This window comes from Mastigoproctus giganteus, chromosome 6 (assembly GCF_048544385.1).
Source record: "Mastigoproctus giganteus isolate SK-2022 chromosome 6, ASM4854438v1, whole genome shotgun sequence".
Classification (NCBI taxonomy): domain Eukaryota; kingdom Metazoa; phylum Arthropoda; class Arachnida; order Uropygi; family Thelyphonidae; genus Mastigoproctus; species Mastigoproctus giganteus.
Window position 1 is genome coordinate 206,703,979 of NC_143580.1, and position 22,258 is coordinate 206,726,236.

The following is a 22,258-nucleotide window of genomic DNA, read 5'->3' on the forward strand; positions in this document are numbered from 1 at the left end:
AGACAAGCTGCTAAATTAGCTCCAGATGAGCTGAGTTAGCAGCCTGTCTGCACTGCTTACATGATGGACTGGAAGTTATACTAAAAGTTAAGATATGGAAGTTATTACTGCTTTGCTATCAGAAACAGCAAAGACTGCAACATAATACTGGAACCATCCATCCGAGGATATGTCCTCAACTGGGAGATGATTGTATAATCTCTCCATGTACTAAAACTGATTTTAAAATAATTGAAATAAATTATAAATAATCATTAGTATTAGTGCAGCTATTTAATATTTTTTTGTTGCCTTTGATAGTTAGCTATTAACTAATACTTAAAAATTAGTAATTAAAATTAAAAAATGTTATTACCTAAAATTATAGAACCTTTTCCTAATATAATATTAGTTCGTAAGTATGCATTTTCTGTTTTCTTTTTGTTTTTTTTTTTTGTCTAGGGAGTGTAAATGTGGTGGGCGATGGATGTGTTGGATTCTAACTGAGCAGCACCTTGCTGTATGGATGATGCCTGTGAAGAGGATGGAGGGCACGTTCATTATTCCTACATGGGGTGCTGCATAGTGGAAACCCAACATGTCCATCAAAGGAGCTCATCGGGAGGATAGTTAAGGAGAGAAACCGAAAAACTGTTGCATTGTAAGAACAGGGCAGAGGGTGGGCTTATTCAAGACAGATGAATTGGATCCCAATGATGTGGTGGGGCCAATAGTGCAGCAGACGTTTGCCCATTAGGAGGACAAGGTATACGGTGCACTCATCTGTTTGTGCTGGTGTCCTTCTGTAATAGCAATCCCGTCTACGGATCCGATTCACTAATTATGGATTGTTTTCTTCCTTTAAGCATTAGCTGATTGACGGATTTTCAAACGGACATTTAGAATGAGGACCGCTTCATCCAAGATGCTTGCTTGAATCGGGGATAGACAATTCAAGAATCTGTTGAAATAATGCAAAAAGGAGGCCAATGGGCTACAATTGCTATTGATTATATTATTGAGTTGATTTATGTATCATTAATCCGTGGTATTTGCAATTCGGAATGTAAATTTCTTGTTGCTAATAAACTTGATTTTTTTATTATTATTAAGAAAGTCCGTTTTCTAAAATTTCCAAAGGAGAATAGTCTTCCTTCAAATCAATATGCACTTTACAATCTACTCTGGATGGGCTGGGAATGAAGGCCTAGATGAATAACAGAGAACTTACTATTGATGATCCCTATATCACACATTCAATACTATCCACCAAGATTAAGGAACATGTTAGAATGCATAGCAAGGTGTTCCACTGTTGCTGCTTCTACTGTATGCAAAAGGATAATATATATACAAAACTTATCGTTGCCTACCCACAATCTACGTGACTTCGCCTGGGGTTAACCACCCAAACTGAAAGTTAAACAGCGATAGGGGGTTTCTCTGTTTCTGTTTCACTTTCATTTGGGTGGTTGACCATAACTTATCATTGCTTAGCCACCTAGATTGTGGATGAGCAACAATAAGTTTTGTATACTAACTTTTGTACATTATATTATGATATGCATTTTCTATAGATCTATCTAGGCATATATCTTAATATGATTACCTTATTTTCCCATTAAACTAACCTTCCCCATAATATTATAAAAATACAACATACATATATTACAGGGGCCTCAAATTTAAATATGGCCGGAAGCCTATTTCATACGTAATCCGACCCTGTATCCAAGAATTACTGTTTCAAAGAGGGGATGAATACATATTAGTGCAACAAAGACCACAAACTGGGAAATCTGCTGTGGCTGAATACTTCTGAGGGAGGGGGAAAACCACCACATTTCTCCAGGCTATGACATCATTGTTAATCATTCACATAGGTATTGGAACCAGAAATGGCTTGAGAGCTTGTAGATTTGTTATTTGGAACATAATACTATCAATACAGATAGTGGAGTCGGTATTCATCTCCTCTTTGAAGCTGTAATTTCTGGATGAGATGAACAGTTCCACCTGGCACACTCTCAAGCCACTTCTGGTCTTCATGCATGTGTAGAGGATAATTCCCATGCTCCTACAGTAACATGTGCTGTGATCCTGCTGTTATTATTTAAGGATTGGTTGGTTTTAATGGGAGTTTATCGGTACAAGTGCAACTAAGGCCAAATTGTGCCTGTCATAGTAATTCTGCAAATGAAATTTTTTTTTTCTTTTTTCCCATTCATGTATCAGATAAGTTCATATAAATGAGTTTCTTTTAAAAAATTAAATAAGTCAGACAGATTTGAGTCATCACTGAGAATATGGTTCATCTCTAATGAATTGTTTTGGGTTAAAGCTAATTTAAAATTTTTCAACTGAGCAGCATTATTTTGGGGACCTTCGAGAAGGATAGGTTTCACTGTTAATAGGGTGGGACAATGACAGCAGTGAGGAGGTTCATCACCTGTCAACAAGTTGAGGTGGGTGAGATGGGAATGCCCAATGCGTGTCCTTGCAAGGACAACCTCTTCTTATCCGTTTAATCTAGGTGGTAGATGAATCTCATCAACTGGTGCAATACCACCATTTTGCTTATTGGAGGCTTGAAGTGATGGAACCCACGTTTAGTCTCCAGAACTAAGTTCTGGTCAACCCTTCCCATCTTTCCCATCATGCAGTACGACTGATGACTTTTGAGGTTATGATGAACATCATGGCGAGTTCCAATCTTCCTTACATTTCGAAGGTTCCAAAACAGCTCTAAAACGGTGATCGCAGGCCGGCCGCTAGTTAGTACACAGGACCGAACCTATTGGTAACTCTTTAGGAGGCTTCCGGATCAGCTAGTGTATAATCTTGCTACCTCTACTCTGCCAGATAGTGACCGGAAGGAGTCCGCTTAGTGTGTATGCAGGTGGCATTGTCGAGGCCACGTTATGTCAAGGATCTGGGTATATTCTTATGATGTGTACACCACATCCAAAAATTTCATTACTTCATACAACATGTCCCACCCCCCCCACTTTTTCTTACTATTGAATACATCATGAATTGTAAAACTAATAGAGTAAGCTTATCTGCGAAAAGATCTAAACCTCCCAAACACTTCCTAGTTCATTTCACAAATATATGTGGTCTAAATTCTAATCTGAACGATGTCCATTTCCACTTGCAGTCTGCCAAACCACATGTACTTTTTCTGACAGAATCTCAGTTATTGGTTGATTCAACCACTGCTCATCTCAGTTGCCCAAATTTTTCCTTTCACCTCAAAGGTCGTACTTGTGCATATGTCCGTTCCGATATTCCCTGTCAGAGACTTGGTAATTTGGAATCTCCTCTTTTTGATCTTCTCATCTCTGGCTTAAAACTTCTCCACCTCATTCTGTCAAATTCATCTGTTGTCTCTACCATTCTTCCAACTCCACTAATCACTTGGAGTTCTTTGATTTCCTCTCTTTGCAACTTGACTTTCTCTAGTCCAACTTTCCTAACAGTGCGGTAATTTTCCTTGGTCATTTTAATGTTCACAACTCCAGCTGGCTTCCATTTTCAAGTCACACTGACCCAGCTGGTCGAGATGCTGAGGATTTTGCAATTACTAATGACCTTGCACAGATTGTTCATTTACCTACAAGGATACCAGACAATCCTAACCATATAGCCAACACGCTTGATCTTTTTCTCACAAACAACCCTTCTAAGTACACGGTCAAAGTGAGTGGCCCTTTAGGCATCTCATATATCACAACTTGGTGATTGTCTCTTCTCCAATGGAGCCATTATCTCATGGCTATTCCCAACCTTGTGTTGTTTGGCATTACAAGAATGCAAAATGGGATGACCAACGAGATTTCTTTTCCTTGGTCAGACTACTGTATCAAAACTTCTGATGTCAACATTTGCTCAGATCATGTCAGTGAAATTATTCTTGTAGGAATGGAACACTTTATTCCACACTCCACTTTAAAATCTTATGCTTTATCTAAACCTTGGTTTTCCAATAAATGTGCTAAGGCTGTTCAAGAGAAGAATGTTGCATACCGTAATAGGCTTGTTTCTAATTCTTCAGTTTCATTTTCTGCCTACACCAAAGCTCGCAACAATTGTAAAGGCAGTTATTAATCAGTCCAAACTAGAGTTTGAACAGGCTAAGAGTAGAAAAATTGCTTCTTGCCCTAATGGTAGCCGAGCATTCTGGTCTCTTGCCAAAGCTATTGGCAACAACTTTTGCCCATCTCTACTCCCATCTATGTCAAAACCAGATGGTTCTCTTGTCATTTCGGCCAAGGATAAAGCTGACCTGCTAGCATCCCATTTTTCTTCCAAATCATGTATTAATGATCTTGGTAAACACCTCCCACCATCCCCAACACGCTCCATTGAATGCTTCCTGTGGTCTTCCATCAAAAGAATATCAGAAGGATTTTGACAAAACTTGATGCTATGAAAGCTCCAGGTCCTGATCGTATTTCTCCACTTGTTCTCAAAACCTGTGCTCCTGAACTTACTCCTATTCTTTGCCACCTTTTTTCACTTTCTTATTCCAATGGTGTTTTTCCTTCTGCTTGGAAATTTGCTCATATCCAGCCAGTTCCTAAAAAGGGGTGACAAATCCCTACCATCCAATTATTGTCCCATTGCAATTACTTCTACTCTTTCTAAAGTAATGGAGAAATCAGTTAACCGCCAACTGTTAAACTATTTAGAAACCTTCCATCTGATTAACGATCACTAGTATGGATTCCGTCAGTGTTGATCCACTGGTGATATTCTGGCTTATGTTACCCATTTATGGTCAAATTCAAGGGAAAAGTTTGGTGAAACACAAACACTTGCTCTTGACATCTCAAAAGCTTTCGATCATGTTTGGCATAAAGGTCTTCTAAACAAGCTTCTTCATAAAGGGTTTTCATAAAAAAAAAAAAAAAAAAAAATCGTGAACTAAATTTCCAGTATTGTGGCTTTTTCTTTATATGGAAGAGTTTATTATGAGCTTGTTGCTGCATTGAAATGCCCATTGGTCAATACATAACTGTTTTATGATGAGTTTGCAGTCCATATAAGGAATCAATGCAAGTAAAGACACTAGGTTGACTGGATATTTTGATTGATCTGTTTTCTCATTTCTCTGGATTACAGCATGCCCAGGAATCCAGCAGAACCTTATCGTTGTGCTGTATTCTGCGAGATTAATTAACTGTGCTCTGATTTCTTTCAAAATAGGATGAGAGTTTGGACATTTATGTTATGAAGAAGTTACTGCACTCAATGAATCGGTATAGATTATTATCTCTTCATTAGACCTGTTGTTGACGTGTTCGATAACCATTTTAATTGCATGGAGTTCAGTGGTGTAAATACTGCAACTAGGGAAAAGTTTTTCAGAGATAGCACAAGTGGGAAGAAACACTGCCGCACCTACACCTGTATCAGATTTGGATCCATCAGTACATATTTGCAGTTGTTGTTGTTATTTGGTTTTTAGGAGCATTAGCAACTAAGGCCATATTGCTCCAGGGATATGCAGTGGTCATTCCCTGACCTTTCCACATCCTCCGTATTTGGTAGTCACGGGCTCGAACCCCGGCCTAATCAAGAAGCGTGTGCTACGCACTGCTGCTCCTGCCCACCTGGCTACAGAGGCGCCTTGCAGACAGTGTGTGTGTTTGCTGATGCAAGAGTTGAATGCAGTTGCTGTATATTTTGATTGTCCAGCACCTGTTTTCTCTGCTTCCAAAAAAAAGTCATCACACAAAGGTTTGAATATGGATCATGGCAGCTCCATTTCTCCGGTGTCTGTGTGGATATTGTCTAGTGGAACACTCCAATTCTGCTCTACATCCTTCAATCTGATTCCAGCCGGTTTATTTTCATTTGGTTTATTCCTGTAGAAATTTCGGAAAGACAGAGTCAACAGGTAAGGCCAAATGTGAGGGCGTACTCCAAAGTTTGGCTGCATACGTAAGCAGCAGCTGTCTCCAAAAGGATAATGGAGGTTCGTGTTCTTTGCTCCTTGCAGAAGTGTATAGCAAATGTTTTCTGCAGAGATAATCTGTAACCATTCTGTAACATCCATGATTGTGTTTTATTTATTGATAGTTGGAGTTTCCTTTCAATAGAGTACATATTTTGTGAGTGACTGGATACAGTGAGGTCATCGGCATAAAGATAAGTTTCTAGTGAATTCGGGATGGTTGTTGTTAGAGTTTGTATTCTATCTGCAAACAGTGTGGCACTGAGGACTAACCCTTGTGGACTCCTTCCTCACGTATGGAGATTTTTGAGAGTGTACTTTGATAAAATAACCCCGAGGGCTCACACCTGGTGAGTATGGGCTTGGCAAACCCAGGGTCCTGAGCTGGATATCATCATTCTTCTCTTTCTTGGTGATTCCCTTCTACTTTTGACTCTCTCTCTCTCTCTCTCTCAGCATAAGCCTCAGGCTTCCTTGCACCATATGGCTATTAATTAATAATAATAATAATAAGACCTGGAAAGTTCAATATTGAAGAAAGCTCTGAATTAATGATGGTAAATGTCCTCTTAGTCCTAGGGCATGTAGGTCACGAAGGATGCCATGATGCCACGTGGTTACAAAGGCTTTCTCTATATCTAAGCTCACCGTGGCCAAATGTTCATTCTTTATGAATGCATTTCACCCATTTGCCTCAGCCTTTATAATAAGGTCTAGGGTAGATCTGTTTTTACAAAATCCAACCTGATCGTTGTTAATGGTAGTTTGAGTTTCCAGATAACAGGTGAGGCCACTATGTACTATTTTTTCCAGAGATTTACCTAAGCAGCTAGTAATAGAGATTGGTCTATAATTATGCGGTGTGATTGGTCTTTTCTTGGCTTTGGAATGGGTAGAACTACAGAATGTCACCAGGATAGGGGAAAGTAATTTGACAAATATTCGGTTGAAAAGTTTTAGGAAAGAGTAACGAGTTTGCTCATTTAGATTCTTTAACATTAGGTAGTATATGCTGCCGTCTGGACCAGGTGCACTATTGGTTGATTTTTTTTTAAAGATTCTTCTAATTAATACATGGTTAGTGGACAAAATTAGTGAATGAGGACAAAAATTTCATGGTTATAAATGATTCTAAACTAGGCACCATAATTTCAAGTTATGGTGGGAGATGTTTAGACAGGATTTCAGGAAGTTTTATTTCAGCCAGCGAGTTATAAATTACTGGAATAAGTTACCTACATGGCTGAGAGTTTGGGGAAATTCAAAGGTCCCCTGGATAATTGTGATATGGGAGGAGGGAAACATAGGTTGTCTAGTTCCTTTTCTCTTATTAATTATTATTATTTTTAAAATTTTCTTCTTATTATTATTTTAAAAAAATTTTCTTATTATTATTATTTATTTTGTTTTATTTATTTATTTATCGGGTTTTTTTTTTTTTTTTTTTTTTTTGGGTGGTGCAGCATAAGCCAGGCTTCCTTGCACCATGTGGCCACTGCTAATATTAATAATGTGCTGGCTAAACAGAGCAGGCCATTCTGTAATGCTATCAAAGAAATACACCTTCTTATCCTTGTCAACAAAAATAGTATCCTTCCTTTAATGATTGGAATAACATGTACAAGTGGTTTTACTTCTGGTATAAATTATTACTTAAATCAGAAAATATTAGTATTAATGTGATTAATATTTTTATTCAGCAATTGAGCTTGAAGATTTACATCTTCAAATTCCTCTCAAGCATTTGCAGCTAGTTTAAAAAACAATCCTCTATACCTCTCCTCCATCCTCCATGGCAGCTTAGTAGGCAAGACATATCACCGTATGTCACTTGTTTGGTGATGGCCAAGTTTGATTCGCATCAACAAGTTGCACTTATATAAAATTCTTTAGATTACATTAAATGCCATGACAGATTAACCTCACATTTCAAACTTTAGCAAAGGCAAATATATATAAAAAAAGCATCAATGGAACTTTCAATTTTGTATTCTATTAAAAGAGATAAGCCTGTTAAATGCCAATGTGTAATTGATGTTCCTAAATAACTCTTAAGTAATTACAGTCTGCTGATGCAATCATCATAGGAAGTATTACCATGCAGCAGCATACCATAACTTTGTAATAGTTTTTGCATTATGCACTTACTGAAAACAAATGCATAATTACAGGAGATATTACAAAGTTATGGTATGCTACTACATGGAAGCACTGATTTAGAAGTAGAATAGCACTTTCTGACATAAAAATGAAGGTATCTGCTATTTCCAACTTTCACATTCAGATCCAAATTCTTTTGGATCAAAATCCTTGTCATACTTAGTTCTTCGCACATGTTTTAAGGAAAAAAATGTCTATATGCCAACTTTGTAATTTACAAAGACTATGTTCCTGAAAATTATTTTTTAAAGTGAAAGTTTGAAAATCAGAAGCAATTTTTCCATAGATATAATGTTATAACAAGAGGATGTGTGTTCAAAGAAACAAAATATGCACTTCTAAAAATGCATGAAAATCAAAATAACCATAGGATTTATGTAAAATGTATATCCTAACAACAAAACTTAAAACTTTTTTAATAATATTTTAAAATAATATCTTTATTGAAATATATAGTAGAGGCAGATTGCATTTAAGGAGCTGTGCTTATGAGTTCATGGATAGGGCGAGTGGACAAAACATTTCTGCTAAGAAAAAAATCACTACAGTTTAGCACAATGGTTTTGGAATTGTGTGTAAAAAATTATTATTATTGTAATTTAAATAGAATTAAATAATTTCATAAGTAACACTTTTCCAGCTTATTCTGACAATTGGTTAACTACCCACGGTTCTTCCAAATTTCAACAACTAACCTAATGGATACTCTATGCACCTTGTACAGCTGTGATAAAATCAGAGCCAGTCCTAGAATTCAAGGAACCCAAATGCAACAAAGTTGGGAATGTTCATCAAGGAGAAATTCTCCCTGAGATTTTGGGGGGACTTGTTTCGTTAGGATTTAAGTCCCCTTTCAGCCCGAGATTCAGGGTTCATTGCATCTGCTGAACTTCCACCCCCACTTCATATTAGCCCTCAACAATATCACTGGAAACATGAAATGATGGAATAAACTGTAGTTTCTCTACACAAATTATTTTGTTGTTTTGTTGTAAATTAGTCTTTAAAATTAATTTTAAAGACTAATTTACAAGAAATATAATACTGTTGATAATTTGCACTTCCATCACATGTGCCCAATTAGTACTTTTCGCCAAAATTAAGTATAGCATATTAGTTAAATATACACATGTTAAATATAGTACATAAAAGCTGGAAAGAGTTCACTGTTATCAATTTTACTTTCAAAAGGTGATGCTTCATGAAGTCAGAAAATTTCATAATATTGAGATATGAATCTGTATATCGAATATCCAGTGTGAAAGTCTGTAAATCATGTGTTTGTAGACCAGGAGCTCATTGTATTAAAAATTATCAAAAATTACATATGTTATGTATTCTTTGGAACCACTGTTCTTGCTCTCAAAAATTATTTTGTAAAGGAATAATGTTTCAATTCTTTAACAAGATTATTGCAGAGCAAGAATAAAATTAAGTTAAACTGAACTCTATGAAATAGCATAAATCTTGTTATGTCAAGATTTATGCTATTATCTCATCCACATTGGGTGAGCCACTCTTTGAAGGTCACTTGCTCTAACTTGTTTCAGTGTGTTATGCAGACCTCCAGTAAATAATCCTCCTGCAACAACTAACAAGCTTTAGTTTAAATAAGCCTTGTTCACTTGATCAATTAGACACATCAGTGTCATTCCAAAATATTAACAACACAATCCATTGACCAAAATTACTTGATTATCAACTAAGGAGATGCATTGTCACTAGCTATAATGAGGTCTACTCTAGTCATATACACAGGAGCAAGTCTCTAGAACTGCATCCCTGTCTTAACTCGCACAAACCTTTCCTTTGAGCTTCCCCCCCCCACTCCCCAAGGTAAATTTGCCATGCTTTCCCAATATCGATAATACAATAGCCTCCTTTTCAACACAAATTTTGATCATAATAATAAAAGGTTCGTCTTTATGTTAAGACCAAAATTTTTAAATTAATGGTATTTCTGCCTGGAATACCTTTAAAATAATATGCAACTATCACAGAAGCCATGAATGAATATACAGCCACTCCCTGACTTACATAAGGGTAGCGTTCTGCGGAACTCTACATGTCGGAATTTCCCTAAATGCTTAGGCAGCACTCCCAAATTTGATTGAAGCAAAAAAGAAATATTCAACAAACATGTAAATAGAATTATTTATTCAATTTTTTTTTATCTCATGTGCAGAAAAAATTACAAATGTGTACAAAATTACAAAAACTTCAAAATTATAAAATTACAAAAAGAGAGAGGAGACAGGCATAACGTCAGCAAGTTTTACCTTTCAAGCATTGTTGCCAGAATTAACTCTCAAGCTGATAAGCATTCCGCTATGGAAGTTGAGGGCTATGGAGATTTAGAAGGGGTTTTTTGCAGCTGCAGAATTGGCACTGGTGGCTTCACCACATACTTTAATGATTTGGCAACCAACGCAATGCCTGAACCTATTAAACCACCTGTTGCTTGCCACGAACGTGGCTTTGGCTTGGGGTTCGCTGTATTTATACTTAATATCTGAATATATACTTCTTGCTTTTGCTTGAATGGCCACTGGACTCCAGGCTACTTGCTTCTGAATCTGATTTTCCATCCATATTATTAATAGCGTTTCCATCTTTGATATAATACCTGAAAGCTATTTTAGACCTAATTTACATGGAATAGATGACAAACTTTGTCCTGCTTCATAATTCTTAATTAATCATCTTCATTTCTAAATCAATTTTGTTTCGTTTCCCAGCACTTGCACATTCCACATTCTGTTTGTCCCTTTCCCTTCACCATTGTAATAAGTAAATAGGAATGAAGAGAAGATTTTGAAAATTTATTTATGTTTTTTATATGACTGAAGATTTCAGTGAAGGTGAACTCATTTTACTGTAATGTAAAAACACACAGAATTCCAGTTATTCCTATTATCGCAAATGCAATAAGATCGAGTTTACTACCCGTTTATAATAGACTGTGCTAACAAAAAAGCCCAATAAATCAGAAAGTGCAAATTGTTTTTATTGTTTTATGGCAGTGACCTCCAGAAATGTTTTAGAAAAATATTCAAAATTGTATGAATCAATTTTGAATACAAACGCATTCAAAATTGATTCATACAATGGAACATATGATAACAATGAAAGTGTAGTGCAATTTCCATTATAAAAATGACCTTTTAGAGAGAGAAATAACTTAGTTATATAGCAAAAATTTCAAATTCCAAGATCTTGGAATGAATTACCAATAAAACACAATGTGTTATTGGGTTCACATTACGATACTTTCATGATACCTCCGTTTATTCGTACAGGATGCAAAATACGTTTCCATGATTTTTTAAGTTTGCACCGGCCAGCAAAAACTTATGTAAAGTCGAATTTCCATAAGTCAAGTATTACATAAGAAAATATAGCACGAGGGGGATGTTGAGATGGATGAATAATAAAATATAGTTTAATAGTATAGAAAATGATGACAGAGCAATGAAAGGTATGAAACCTATAACAGCAACAAGTGGATCTCTAATAGTACCACAGAAAAGGTTACACTGACAAAAAAAGGTGATAAAAAATGAGGGAGTGTGTGTTGCAATGACATACTGGTATATTGTGTCAGTAATTTGTGTACAATTCTGTTACTTTGCTGATAAAAAAAAAAAAAAAAAACAGGCTTCTGGGAGATAAAAACCATGCAATTCTCACCTGAGACCAATTAAGTCAGCTACAATGTGAAAAAAACTTGAATAAAATCCCTTGCATAATTGGTGGGTTCAATCCCAGGCCTTTTCCAGTGGGGACAGGACTGATATTCACTGTGTAACTGCAAGTTCACAAAGAAGAGAAAATAAGGAGTTTTTCATGTATGTGATACAATGAAGAAAAGAATGAATCTGATCAAATGCTTCTGTAACGGGTGTAAGAACTTATTCAACAACCCAGCTGATGACTTGAACAAGATCCTTGTATCAATATTTACAGATGAAGGAGAACCTTCATGGTGAGCAGAAACTTTCAGGGAGTCAGAAAAGTGGCAAATGTTTTAACAGAGCAAAATGCAAGTCTTACGCTTAAGGAACAGTCCCAAAATAATGTATACACTTTGTGGATTTGAATTAAAAAAGTAGATGAAGAAAGGGTTTTGTTGGCCACAACATGGGCACATGAAGTTCTCTGTGCAGTACAGACAGGTGGCAAGTACGGTCCATGGTATGCTGTCAATTTATTGAACATATGCTTGCAAAGTTAGGAGGTCACAATCGCATTGCATAAGGCAATTGTAAGACACCACTTAGAATAATGTAAGGATACCATATCACACCTAAAAAAAATATCAAGCTTCTGGAATAGGTTCAAAGACAGGTAACTTGAAATCTGCAAAAGGACACTTACTTTTTGGGAAAAACTTCAAATATGTGGACTGCAGAGCTTGATAAGCAGGCACCTCAAAGGAGATGCTGACTGAAATCTATAAGGCTCAGAGAGGGGAAAGTAAAAATAAAATAAATAAACAATTCTAGAAGTAGCAGTCATAAATTCAAATTACAGGGGAAGAGGTTTAGACTGGATTATGGGAGGTTTTCTTTCAGCTGCAAGTTGTTAATTACTGGAATGAGTTATCTCCAAGGGTGGCTGAAGGGCTTGAATAAATTCAAAGGTTAGCTGGATAGGCACCAACATGAGGAGAAAGTCACATAGACTGTTTATTTTACTTTATTATTTTGGCTGGTATAGCAAAAGCCTGGTCTTCATTGCACCATACGGCTGATACTAACTAATGTAATACTAACACACAACTACTTGAAACCAGTCTTACAAAACTGAAACTGATGACTGCTTCAATGACGCACACCAATTTTTCTAAAATCGGGAAAATATAAATCTGATAGATTTATATATATCAGATAGATTTCTTTCTGATAGATTATATCTATCAGTAAGGGTATATCAATGTATCTTACCTGCATTGCAAACAGCCTTGCACTGGAAATACTGGAAATGTCAACTCAGCAGTCTTCAAACAATAACATTTAAATCGATTTTACTATTAAATGGAAATTAAATTATAATTTAATACTGTGCTAGAAAAAATTTCCTACCTTATATATAAATTTTCTAGTTTTCTCATTAAAGAATGAATAAATTTGATGTGACTGTTGCCAACGAGCAAATAAACCACGTACTTCTAACATCTTCAATTTATTACAATGATTTCGCATAAGGTCTTTTGATACAAACATTGTATTTGGTCCACCAGCCATTGCAGCATATAAAAGGAAGGGATCATCTTTTGATCTACATAGAAAAGGATTAGTGTATATTAAATAGCATATTTAACCATTTTAAATTACAAGTACTCAATGCCCAAATTCTTCTAAATAAAATAAATCTCATTCTATGAATTTTTTGATTAGCAGTGCTAAAATCTCTAATCTCAACTTAGTTCAGCTAGGTTGTTTGCAATAAGCACAGAAGGCCACAGGGCACATATATATCATGCCTATAAATTTTGTATGTTCTATGGCTAGTTAATCTGTTTCTTGGATTAAAAACTAATTTCCGACAGAAGAAACCATGCAACCTTCACCCAGCAACTGACTAAACTTTGCAACCATGTGAAAAGTGCTAATCTGTTGCCTATGCTGATGGGAATTGAACCCGTACATTTTCCACACGGAGTGGAAAAACGGCAGTCAGAACAACCACTGTGCAGCCTTGAGGCACTTAATTCAGTTTTTGATCTACAGGGTATATAAGAAGTCTGGACACATATTGAAAATGAAAAAATATATACTTAAATCACTTATTATTCAAATCAATTGCCATCAACATCCACATACAGATGAATTCTTGTATATTTCTTAAAACAAACACTGATCTGAGAGCATGCACTCCAGACATTTTCCTTTAGTGCTGCAATATTTTTTGGTTTGGGGCTATACACCACAGACTTCAGGTAACCTCAGAGTAAAAATAAAAAGCCATATAGAGAGCTATCAGGATATTTCAATTCCTACAATATTAAACAAATATCAGAAGTGTGTTTTTGAAATTTTAAGAAAATGGTGCATATACACTGTCCTACTACTAATATCCAGATACCTCTCCTTTGATAGTTGGTTATGCCAACCTAAGCACCATGTGTTAGACTGAATTATGCATATGCTTGTATGCCTTTGAGGAGACATTAGTACAACTGTGAACGTAAGATGCCATGAATGACAGTATTAACAGATTTCCAGAGCATAAGGATAATAGGATGCCAAATAAGCAATCAACCTGCACCTGACATTTCAATGGTACTCAAGATCCTCAGGTTAACAACTGGTTCAGGTTTTATTTGAAAGAGCCTATTATGTGTTTGAGCTTGCCACAGAAGTACCCATCGTTCCTTAGAGATCATTTGTATATTAGATCTGTAGTCAAGATACAGAAAAAAATAATGACATGAGGCTGTGTTCAATGTACACAGATATACATCTGTGTCCATCCATTTTTTTGATGAACAGATGGAGAATATTTTCTAGGGCAGGCTTGATGGCATATAATTCAGCTGAACAGCTGCTGCATTCAGTAGGAAGTGATACAGAAATGGTATTATAAGAGAAGATGGCTGCAGCACCCAATCCCTCTTTCAGACTTTGATCCATCAGTATATATTTCTGTAACATGCAGATAATTTTGTGTGCAGGCAATATGGAGTTGCATGTTGATATTTGGATTATTTGGAAAGGAATGCTTTCTCTTCCAAATTATATATTTGCAAGGGAATACTTTCCCCAATTTTAAGAAATAAGTGTCATAGGATGGTTTAACATAAAATCATGTAGGATCTGAATTGTTTGGATCTTCGACACTTTTTCAAATGTATATTCCAAGTTTGTGGGAGTGCCCTGCAGTCTGATACCAGTAGGCTGAGTTGCTCTGGGTTTATTTCTATAGTACACCATAAACTCTGTATCGTTAAGTACTTGCCAAATGAGGCGTGTGTAAGCATGCTTTGAATTTTAACTGCATAATTCAGAAGTAACGTCTTTCTCCTGATTCTGAGTGGAAGTTCATGGGCCTCAATATAAAGACTTTGTACTGGTTGTTATTGTTATTATTTGGTTTTTAGGAACATTAGCAACTAAGGCCATATTGCTCCGGGGTATGCGGTCATTCCCTGACCTTTCCGCATCATCCGTATTTGGTGGTCACGGGCTCGAACCCAGGTCTAATCAAGAAGCGTGTGCTACGCAATGCTGCTCCTGCCCACCTGGCTATGGAGGCGCCACTTTGTACTGGTGATGTTCTATAAGCACCTATAGCAATACTGAGAGCAGAATGTTGAATAGTTGCAAGGCATCCCAGCATGCTCTCCCTAACAGAATCATACACCAGAGCACCAAAATCAAGGCGAGATCTAATTAGATCTGTACAAGTGAGGTAGGGTGTAACAGTCTGCACTCCATGTTGTAGAAGAAATAATTCTGTGTATGTTAATTTTTTTTGGAAAGTACCTCATATATGTTTGATGTATTCTAAGAAGTTTAACTTACTATCAAAAATCAGGCCAAGGAGAAAAACACCATTCACAACAGTTAGCATGATTTGATTTGTTAAGTGTAGCTCTGGATCAGGATGCATCTGTTTATTACAAAAGTGTATGACACTAGATTTCTGATGAGATAATGGGTACCCATTCTATAACGGCCATAGCTCACTATGATTAATTGAGGTTTGGAGTTGCCTTTCAATGAAGCTCATGTTCTGTGAACTGCAAGAAATAGATCATAGACACAGAGGTATGAGTTTACAGGGCTGGGAATACTTTTGGTTATATGAATAATTCTTATTGCAAATAAGGTTGCACTGATAACTGAGCCTTTTGGGACTGCTTCCTCTTGTATTAACCCCGGGGGCTCACATCTGGTGAGTATGGGCTTGGCACACCCAGAGTCCTGAGCTGGATATCATCATTCTTCTCTTTCTTGGTGATTCCTTTCTACTTCTGTCTGTCTCTTTCTCACTCTCAGGGTAACTTGGGATTTTTTTTTTGGCTGGTGTAGCATAAGCCTCAGGCTTCCTTGCACCATATGGCTAATAATAATAATAATAATAATACAGATTTGCAAGAGGACTTGCCGATAGCAAACTAGAGAAGATCTATGCTATCAAAACACCATGTGGCCTTCGCTCTGGCGCTTGTAATTTATAAGATTGGTTGTGGTAGGGTGCCTGTGGAATAGGTTCCATACTGTTTCTTTTCTTTTTTTTTGCACTCTTACAATCCTCATTCCACCAATAATTTAATGGTTCTGAGGATGCCTGACTATGACTGTAGGATGGTAGAAGACACAGCAGCTAGTATTTGTTTCATAATGTGGTTGGTGACTGTGTCAATAGTACGAGTCAATGATCTGATTATCAAAGGATACCTGAGAAGTGTATTTTGCCCAATCTGCCTTGTAAAATTACCATTTTTATGTGGTTTTCTGAGGTAATGGAGTGGGATATTTGAATTTTACATATTAATGGATAGTGATCACTATTGGGTGGATTGTCAAGAGCTGTCCCACTCGATACTAGGAAAGAGGGATGGAGAGCAGATAGATAGATAGACATATATTACAAAAGTTTTTCCTGTAAGGAGATGGATGTAAACTGGTGAGTCAATATTTAGCATGGTTAAATTTTGTCTATCAATGAGCATTTCAATGAGTTGTCCTCGGTCTGCATTAGAAGAAACCGACAGTGGATAGTGTAGATTGAAGTTATCCATTAAACAGAAAGGGGCCAACAACTGAAGGATAAGATCTAGTTCATGAATGGTACAAGAATGATTGGGCACTAGATAGATCAAAACAATTGTCAAAGTAATAAAAATCACTATACGCGTAGCAACAGCTTCAACAGAAGTTTGTAAAAGAGAGTGTTTGCAAGGGGCTCATGGATCTAGAAGTATGGCTACCCCTCCATGAAAATTATTTGTAACAGGTCTGTCTCATCAAAAGAGAGTATAATTTTTTATTGAGGGAGATACCTGAGATGTTAAATATGTCTCTTGTAAGCAGATGCCAACTAGATTATGGTTCTTAATTATCTTGTGGATGTCATAAATTTTGTTGCAAAAGCCTCTGTAATTCCACTGGGCGACGTTCACTGAAAGCCGAGCCTGTCTGTCTGCATTTTGAAAGTTTGCTTGGGGTGGTCAATTTATATTTTGTCCCTTTTTTTGGAAAAATAGGTCTTGTGTCCATATCATCTTTTGGGTTGATATCCAGAATGGTTTCTGTTTCTTCTGTTTCTGTAATCCTGCCCAGACACTACAGGAGGGAGTATATGTTGGAAGGAGTATATTTCCAATCAATGAATATGGTACACTGCACTATGGGACATTCTCTCTAAACACCCATTGTGGTGATGGTAGACAGTGCTCTATCTTCTAACTCCTTGACCAATGCCAGTGTTCACCAATGATTAGTTCTTTCTCCCGTTCTTACTGAGTTTTCTTTTTCTCAGCAATCTCTTTTCACTCTTGGCATTTCTTTTCTTCTAAACAACTACTCACTCTGTACAAATTTAAAATTCACCATACTATAGAATATTGTTCCCACATCTGGGATGGTGCCCCCAAATAGTCTAGAAACCTGAGAGAGAGAGAGAGAGAGAGAGAGAGAGAGAGAGAGAGAGAGAGAGAGAGAGAGAGAGAGAGAGAGAGAGGATACCCTCTCTCTCAAGCTTCTAGACCCCATTCAAAAGAGGGCAGCTCGGTTAATAAATGATCCATCTCTTACAAAATTTCTTCATTCTCTGTCTCATAGACATTCAATTTTTGCTGCATAACCTTTCTATAGATACTTCCATGGGCATTCTTCCTAACTGGTATCTATAATTCCACCCCACTCTCTCTCTTACAAACCAGTCCAAATACATGCCCAAAATGGAAAAATGGATGCTTACTCCCACAAGAAGTAAGCTATCATTCACTGTCCAAATCCAAACAAACAGAATCAACTTTTCCTTGTTTATCCCTTCTACTTCTGTTTTTTGGAACAACTTTCTTTCAGATGTATTTTCCAAAAATTGCAACCTACAGAAATTCAAATCTAATGTCAACAAGAATATTCATCTTCTCAGCCTTCAACCCATGCACAGTACCAAGTACTATAGTAACAGCAAATGAAAACAGAATATTATCATTCTAGTTGTTGCTGCCAACAACACTAGAATGATAAACTTTACGAGTTTCAAACAAACACACACTGATCTGAATATCATTTACAAGCTTCGGGGTTGGTATGGGAAGAATCTATACAGTGTTTTGGTTCTGTTATGTAAGATATAGAGAGAACATCTAGACCTACCATTTTTTTCTGAGGGACTGTGATGCCAACTTTACTCCAAATTGACTGAAGTGGAAGGACTGATGTATGTATTTCAGTAAAGAAATACAGCATGGTGATCGCCAACCTCCAATAGGAGACACCATCAAAAGAAGAATCTTAACTCACTATTTTCTATGGGACCTTAGTTTTGCTAATCACAATATTTTCAGGAATATATTCCCTGAAATTGATGAGATGAGGGATTCCTGTATTCATTTGATTTGATTTTTAATGGCGCATTGGCAGCTAAGGCCATAATGCGCCAAGACAAATTTAAAATCTTGTTAAACATTTTGGTAGCAAAGGCTACCACGTCAAACAATTAATTATTATGTTTAAAAAGGTATAAAAGTAAAAGCATAAAAAACTTAGATCTTTGTATAAACATTAAAAAATTGTAAAAAGTTAAAAACGTCACACATATTCTGTCTGTCACCTAAAATCTGACTGAGTGTAAATGGCTCAGTCAAATTATTAAAAGTGGTAAAATACAAGCGTCGGGCTTCTATAAAAACAGGACATTCTATTAAAATATGACGAACGGTTAAAATAACATTACAGATCTCGCACATAGGTGGGTCATCCGCCCTCAGCAAGTAGGAATGCGTTAGATGACTATGACCTATGCGGAGCCGAGCAAGAACAACTTCCTCTCTTCGGTCCCTGCGTAGACTGGACTGCCATTGCGCAATTACAGGCTTAATACGATGTAATTTATTTGTGGCCTGTCCGTGCCAAGAATCTTGCCATTGGGAGAGTAATTTAGAACGTATTATTTGCCTGTAGTCTGTATAGGGGACTGACAGGCAATGGTTATCCAGGGAAACAGCCGATTTTGCAGCCGTATCAGCTAATTCATTTCCCCGGATCCCAACGTGGCTTGGGATCCAGCAAAAGCGAATATCAAATTCTAATTCCAAGAGAGGAAGAAGAATCTGCCGGATCCTGGACAGGATCGGATGAGGATTAAACCTCACCGACACTAGAGCCTGTAACACGCTCAAGGAATCACAATAAATCATATACCTTTGGTAGTCGCTATTTTTAATGTGATATAGGGCTGTTTCTATTCCACGCAACTCTGCAGTATAAATGCTAGTTTCTTGTGGGATCTGATTGGATAAAGTTTTGTTAGGGAACACGACAGCATATCCCACATAGCTTTCTAACTTTGAGCCGTCTGTATAGACTGGCAGAAAGTCAGAATACTGCTGTCTATGTGATGCAAAGAGTTGCTGGTAGACAGATGGCGGTGTAGCAGCCTTCTCCCAGATCTTAAGGGAGAAGTCACAAGGTGGAGAATAAGCATGCCAGGGTGGAAAGAATTGCCTTGGTGATTGGGCAACATTGTCTACCGTCAAGTTCAGCTCATTCAGCAGCCCTTGAATGCGAATACCAAAAGGTTTGTTGGCAGTCCGACGGGAGTTGTAGAGGTTTTCCCAGCGCGGCTCAAAAACGGATGGCCACGTGGGATGATCGGGCAGGGACTTCAATTTGAAAGCGTACTGTAAGGACAACTGCTTACGTCGAAGAGACAGAGATGGTTCATTTGCTTCAACGTAAAGGCTTTGGACAGGAGATGTGCGAAATGCTCCAGTGGCTGTCCGGATGGCTTGATGGTGGATTGGATCTAAACACCGAAGTGCACTATCTCTAGCAGAACCGTAAACCTGAGACCCATAGTCGAGTTTGGAACGGACAAGTGCCCGGTAGAGACGAAGAAGGGTAGTACGATCTGCGCCCCATGAGGTTGACGAAAGGGCACGAAGGATGTTAAGCCCTTTTACACACCTTGTCCTAAGCTGGCGAATGTGTTTTAAAAATGTCAGCTTCTTGTCGAAAATAAGTCCCAGGAATTTGAATTCTGCTACAACTGGAATGTTATTTTGCCCAAGCCTTAATTCTGGGTCAGGATGAAGATTACGTTTGCGACAGAAATGCACACAAACAGTCTTCTGTGATGAAAATCTGAACCCATTAGCCAAAGACCAAGCTGTAAGATGGTCAATGGTTTTCTGCAGTTGCCTTTCAATGACCCTCATATTGCATGAATTGCAAAATATGGCAAAGTCGTCTACATAGAGGGCATTGTTTACAGTGGGTGGAAGTTGTTCTGTGATAGAGTTTATTTTGATTGCGAAAAGTGTAACACTTAGAACGGATCCTTGTGGGACTCCCTCTTCCTGAGAGAAAACTCGAGAGAGGGTGGATCCTAAACGGACTTGAAACTGGCGATTCGAAAGAAAGTTTTTAATAAAAACAGGAAGGTTACCTCTAAGACCAAAGTTATAGAGGTCTTTTAAAATTCCAAATCGCCAGGCTGTGTCGTACGCTTTTTCAATATCAAAGAAAACTGCTACCAAATGCTCGGATTTAATAAAAGCATCACGAATGGACGTTTCCAATCGGATTAAATGATCCAGAGTGGATCTATTTCTTCGGAAGCCGCACTGTGTCCTGGAAAGCAGACCATTTGTTTCTAAATACCATACGAGGCGTGCATTAACCATTCTTTCCAGGACTTTGCACAAACAGCTTGTCAGAGCGATAGGACGATAATTACTTGGATTGCTAGGATCCTTTCCTGGTTTTGGAAGGCAAGAACGATTGCTTTCCGCCAGGAGTCCGGAAATTGTTTATTAAGAAAAATTCTGTTAAACAGAATTAAAAGGTGATCCTTACATTGTGGTGTGAGGTGTTTCACCATTTCGTAGTGGATGTCATCGGGCCCCACAGCACTTGCGTGCGTGAGAAAGAGTGCAGCATTTAACTCCTCCTGTGAAAAGGGCTTGTTATAGGATTCAAGCCCTTTTGAATAGAAGTTCAGGGGGTTTTTCTCATTTTTCTCTTTCAGGGCCAAAAACTCTGCGGGAAAAGATGTTATTGCAGATATTTTTGCAAATGTTTCCCCTAGAGTATTTGCTACTGCAGTTCGATCTGCAATTGGACATCCATTATACTCGAGGATCACAGAAGGGCATGGTGGATATTTTCCCTTCATTTTCCGGATCTTATCCCAGACTACTTTTGAGCTAGCAGCCTGAGTTATGTAAGATGTAAAACGAATCCAAGATTTCCTTTGGCTCTGACGTCGTACATAACGCTTTCGCACGTGCACGTTTAAATGTTATTAAATTTTCAGTTGTGGGATATCGGCGGAATATCCCCCAGGCTTTGTTTTGTGCTTTTTTTGCTGCTGTGCATTCGGAATTCCACCAAGGTTTCGGATAGAGTGGGAACCGGCTAGATGATTTTGGGATTGCAATTGCAGCTGCTTGGACAATTGTTTCTGTGACGTACACGACTGCATCATTGATTGGCACCTGACTGACTGTAGCGATGTCAAGATTTGCCAGATGTTGGAAGGCATTCCAGTCAGCCTGATCAATCTTCCACCGCGGTAAACTAAATGGAAGACACGGTCTACCACTAGTTAGGGTGATTATCACGGGGAAGTGATCGCTTCCATATGGGTTCTCCTCTACCTCCCAAGCAAGTGAAGGAAGGAGAGAAGGGGTGCAGATAGAAAGATCAATGGCAGAGAAAGTTCGGGTAGGCATGTGGAAGAAGGTGTTTGTTCCCACATTTAGGAGGGAGAGATCATTGTCAGTGAGCATATGCTCTATGACTCGTCCCCTTCCATTGATGTCAGCACTACCCCACAGAGTGTTATGTCCATTGAAATCCCCAAGAATTAAACAAGGGGAAGGCAATTGCAAGATAAGATCATCAAGGTCTTTCTGGGGGATGTCAGTCCCAGGTGGCAAATAAACAGAGCAGACAGTTAATAAGAACCCCACTG

General features: G+C 37.7%; 1 protein-coding gene across 2 annotated transcripts in view; it reads right to left on the reverse strand.

Moving 5' to 3' along the window:
- The window catches only part of mldr (mitochondrial ribonuclease P catalytic subunit), a 92,072-nt gene that overhangs the window by 8,606 nt on the left and 61,208 nt on the right, over positions 1-22,258 (reverse strand). For both annotated transcript variants that reach the window (XM_090375633.1, XM_090375634.1), the window contains exon 6: positions 13,186-13,381. In XM_090375633.1, the coding sequence (XP_090231759.1) occupies positions 13,186-13,381 (196 nt within the window). The remainder of the gene's footprint in view (positions 1-13,185; positions 13,382-22,258) is intronic.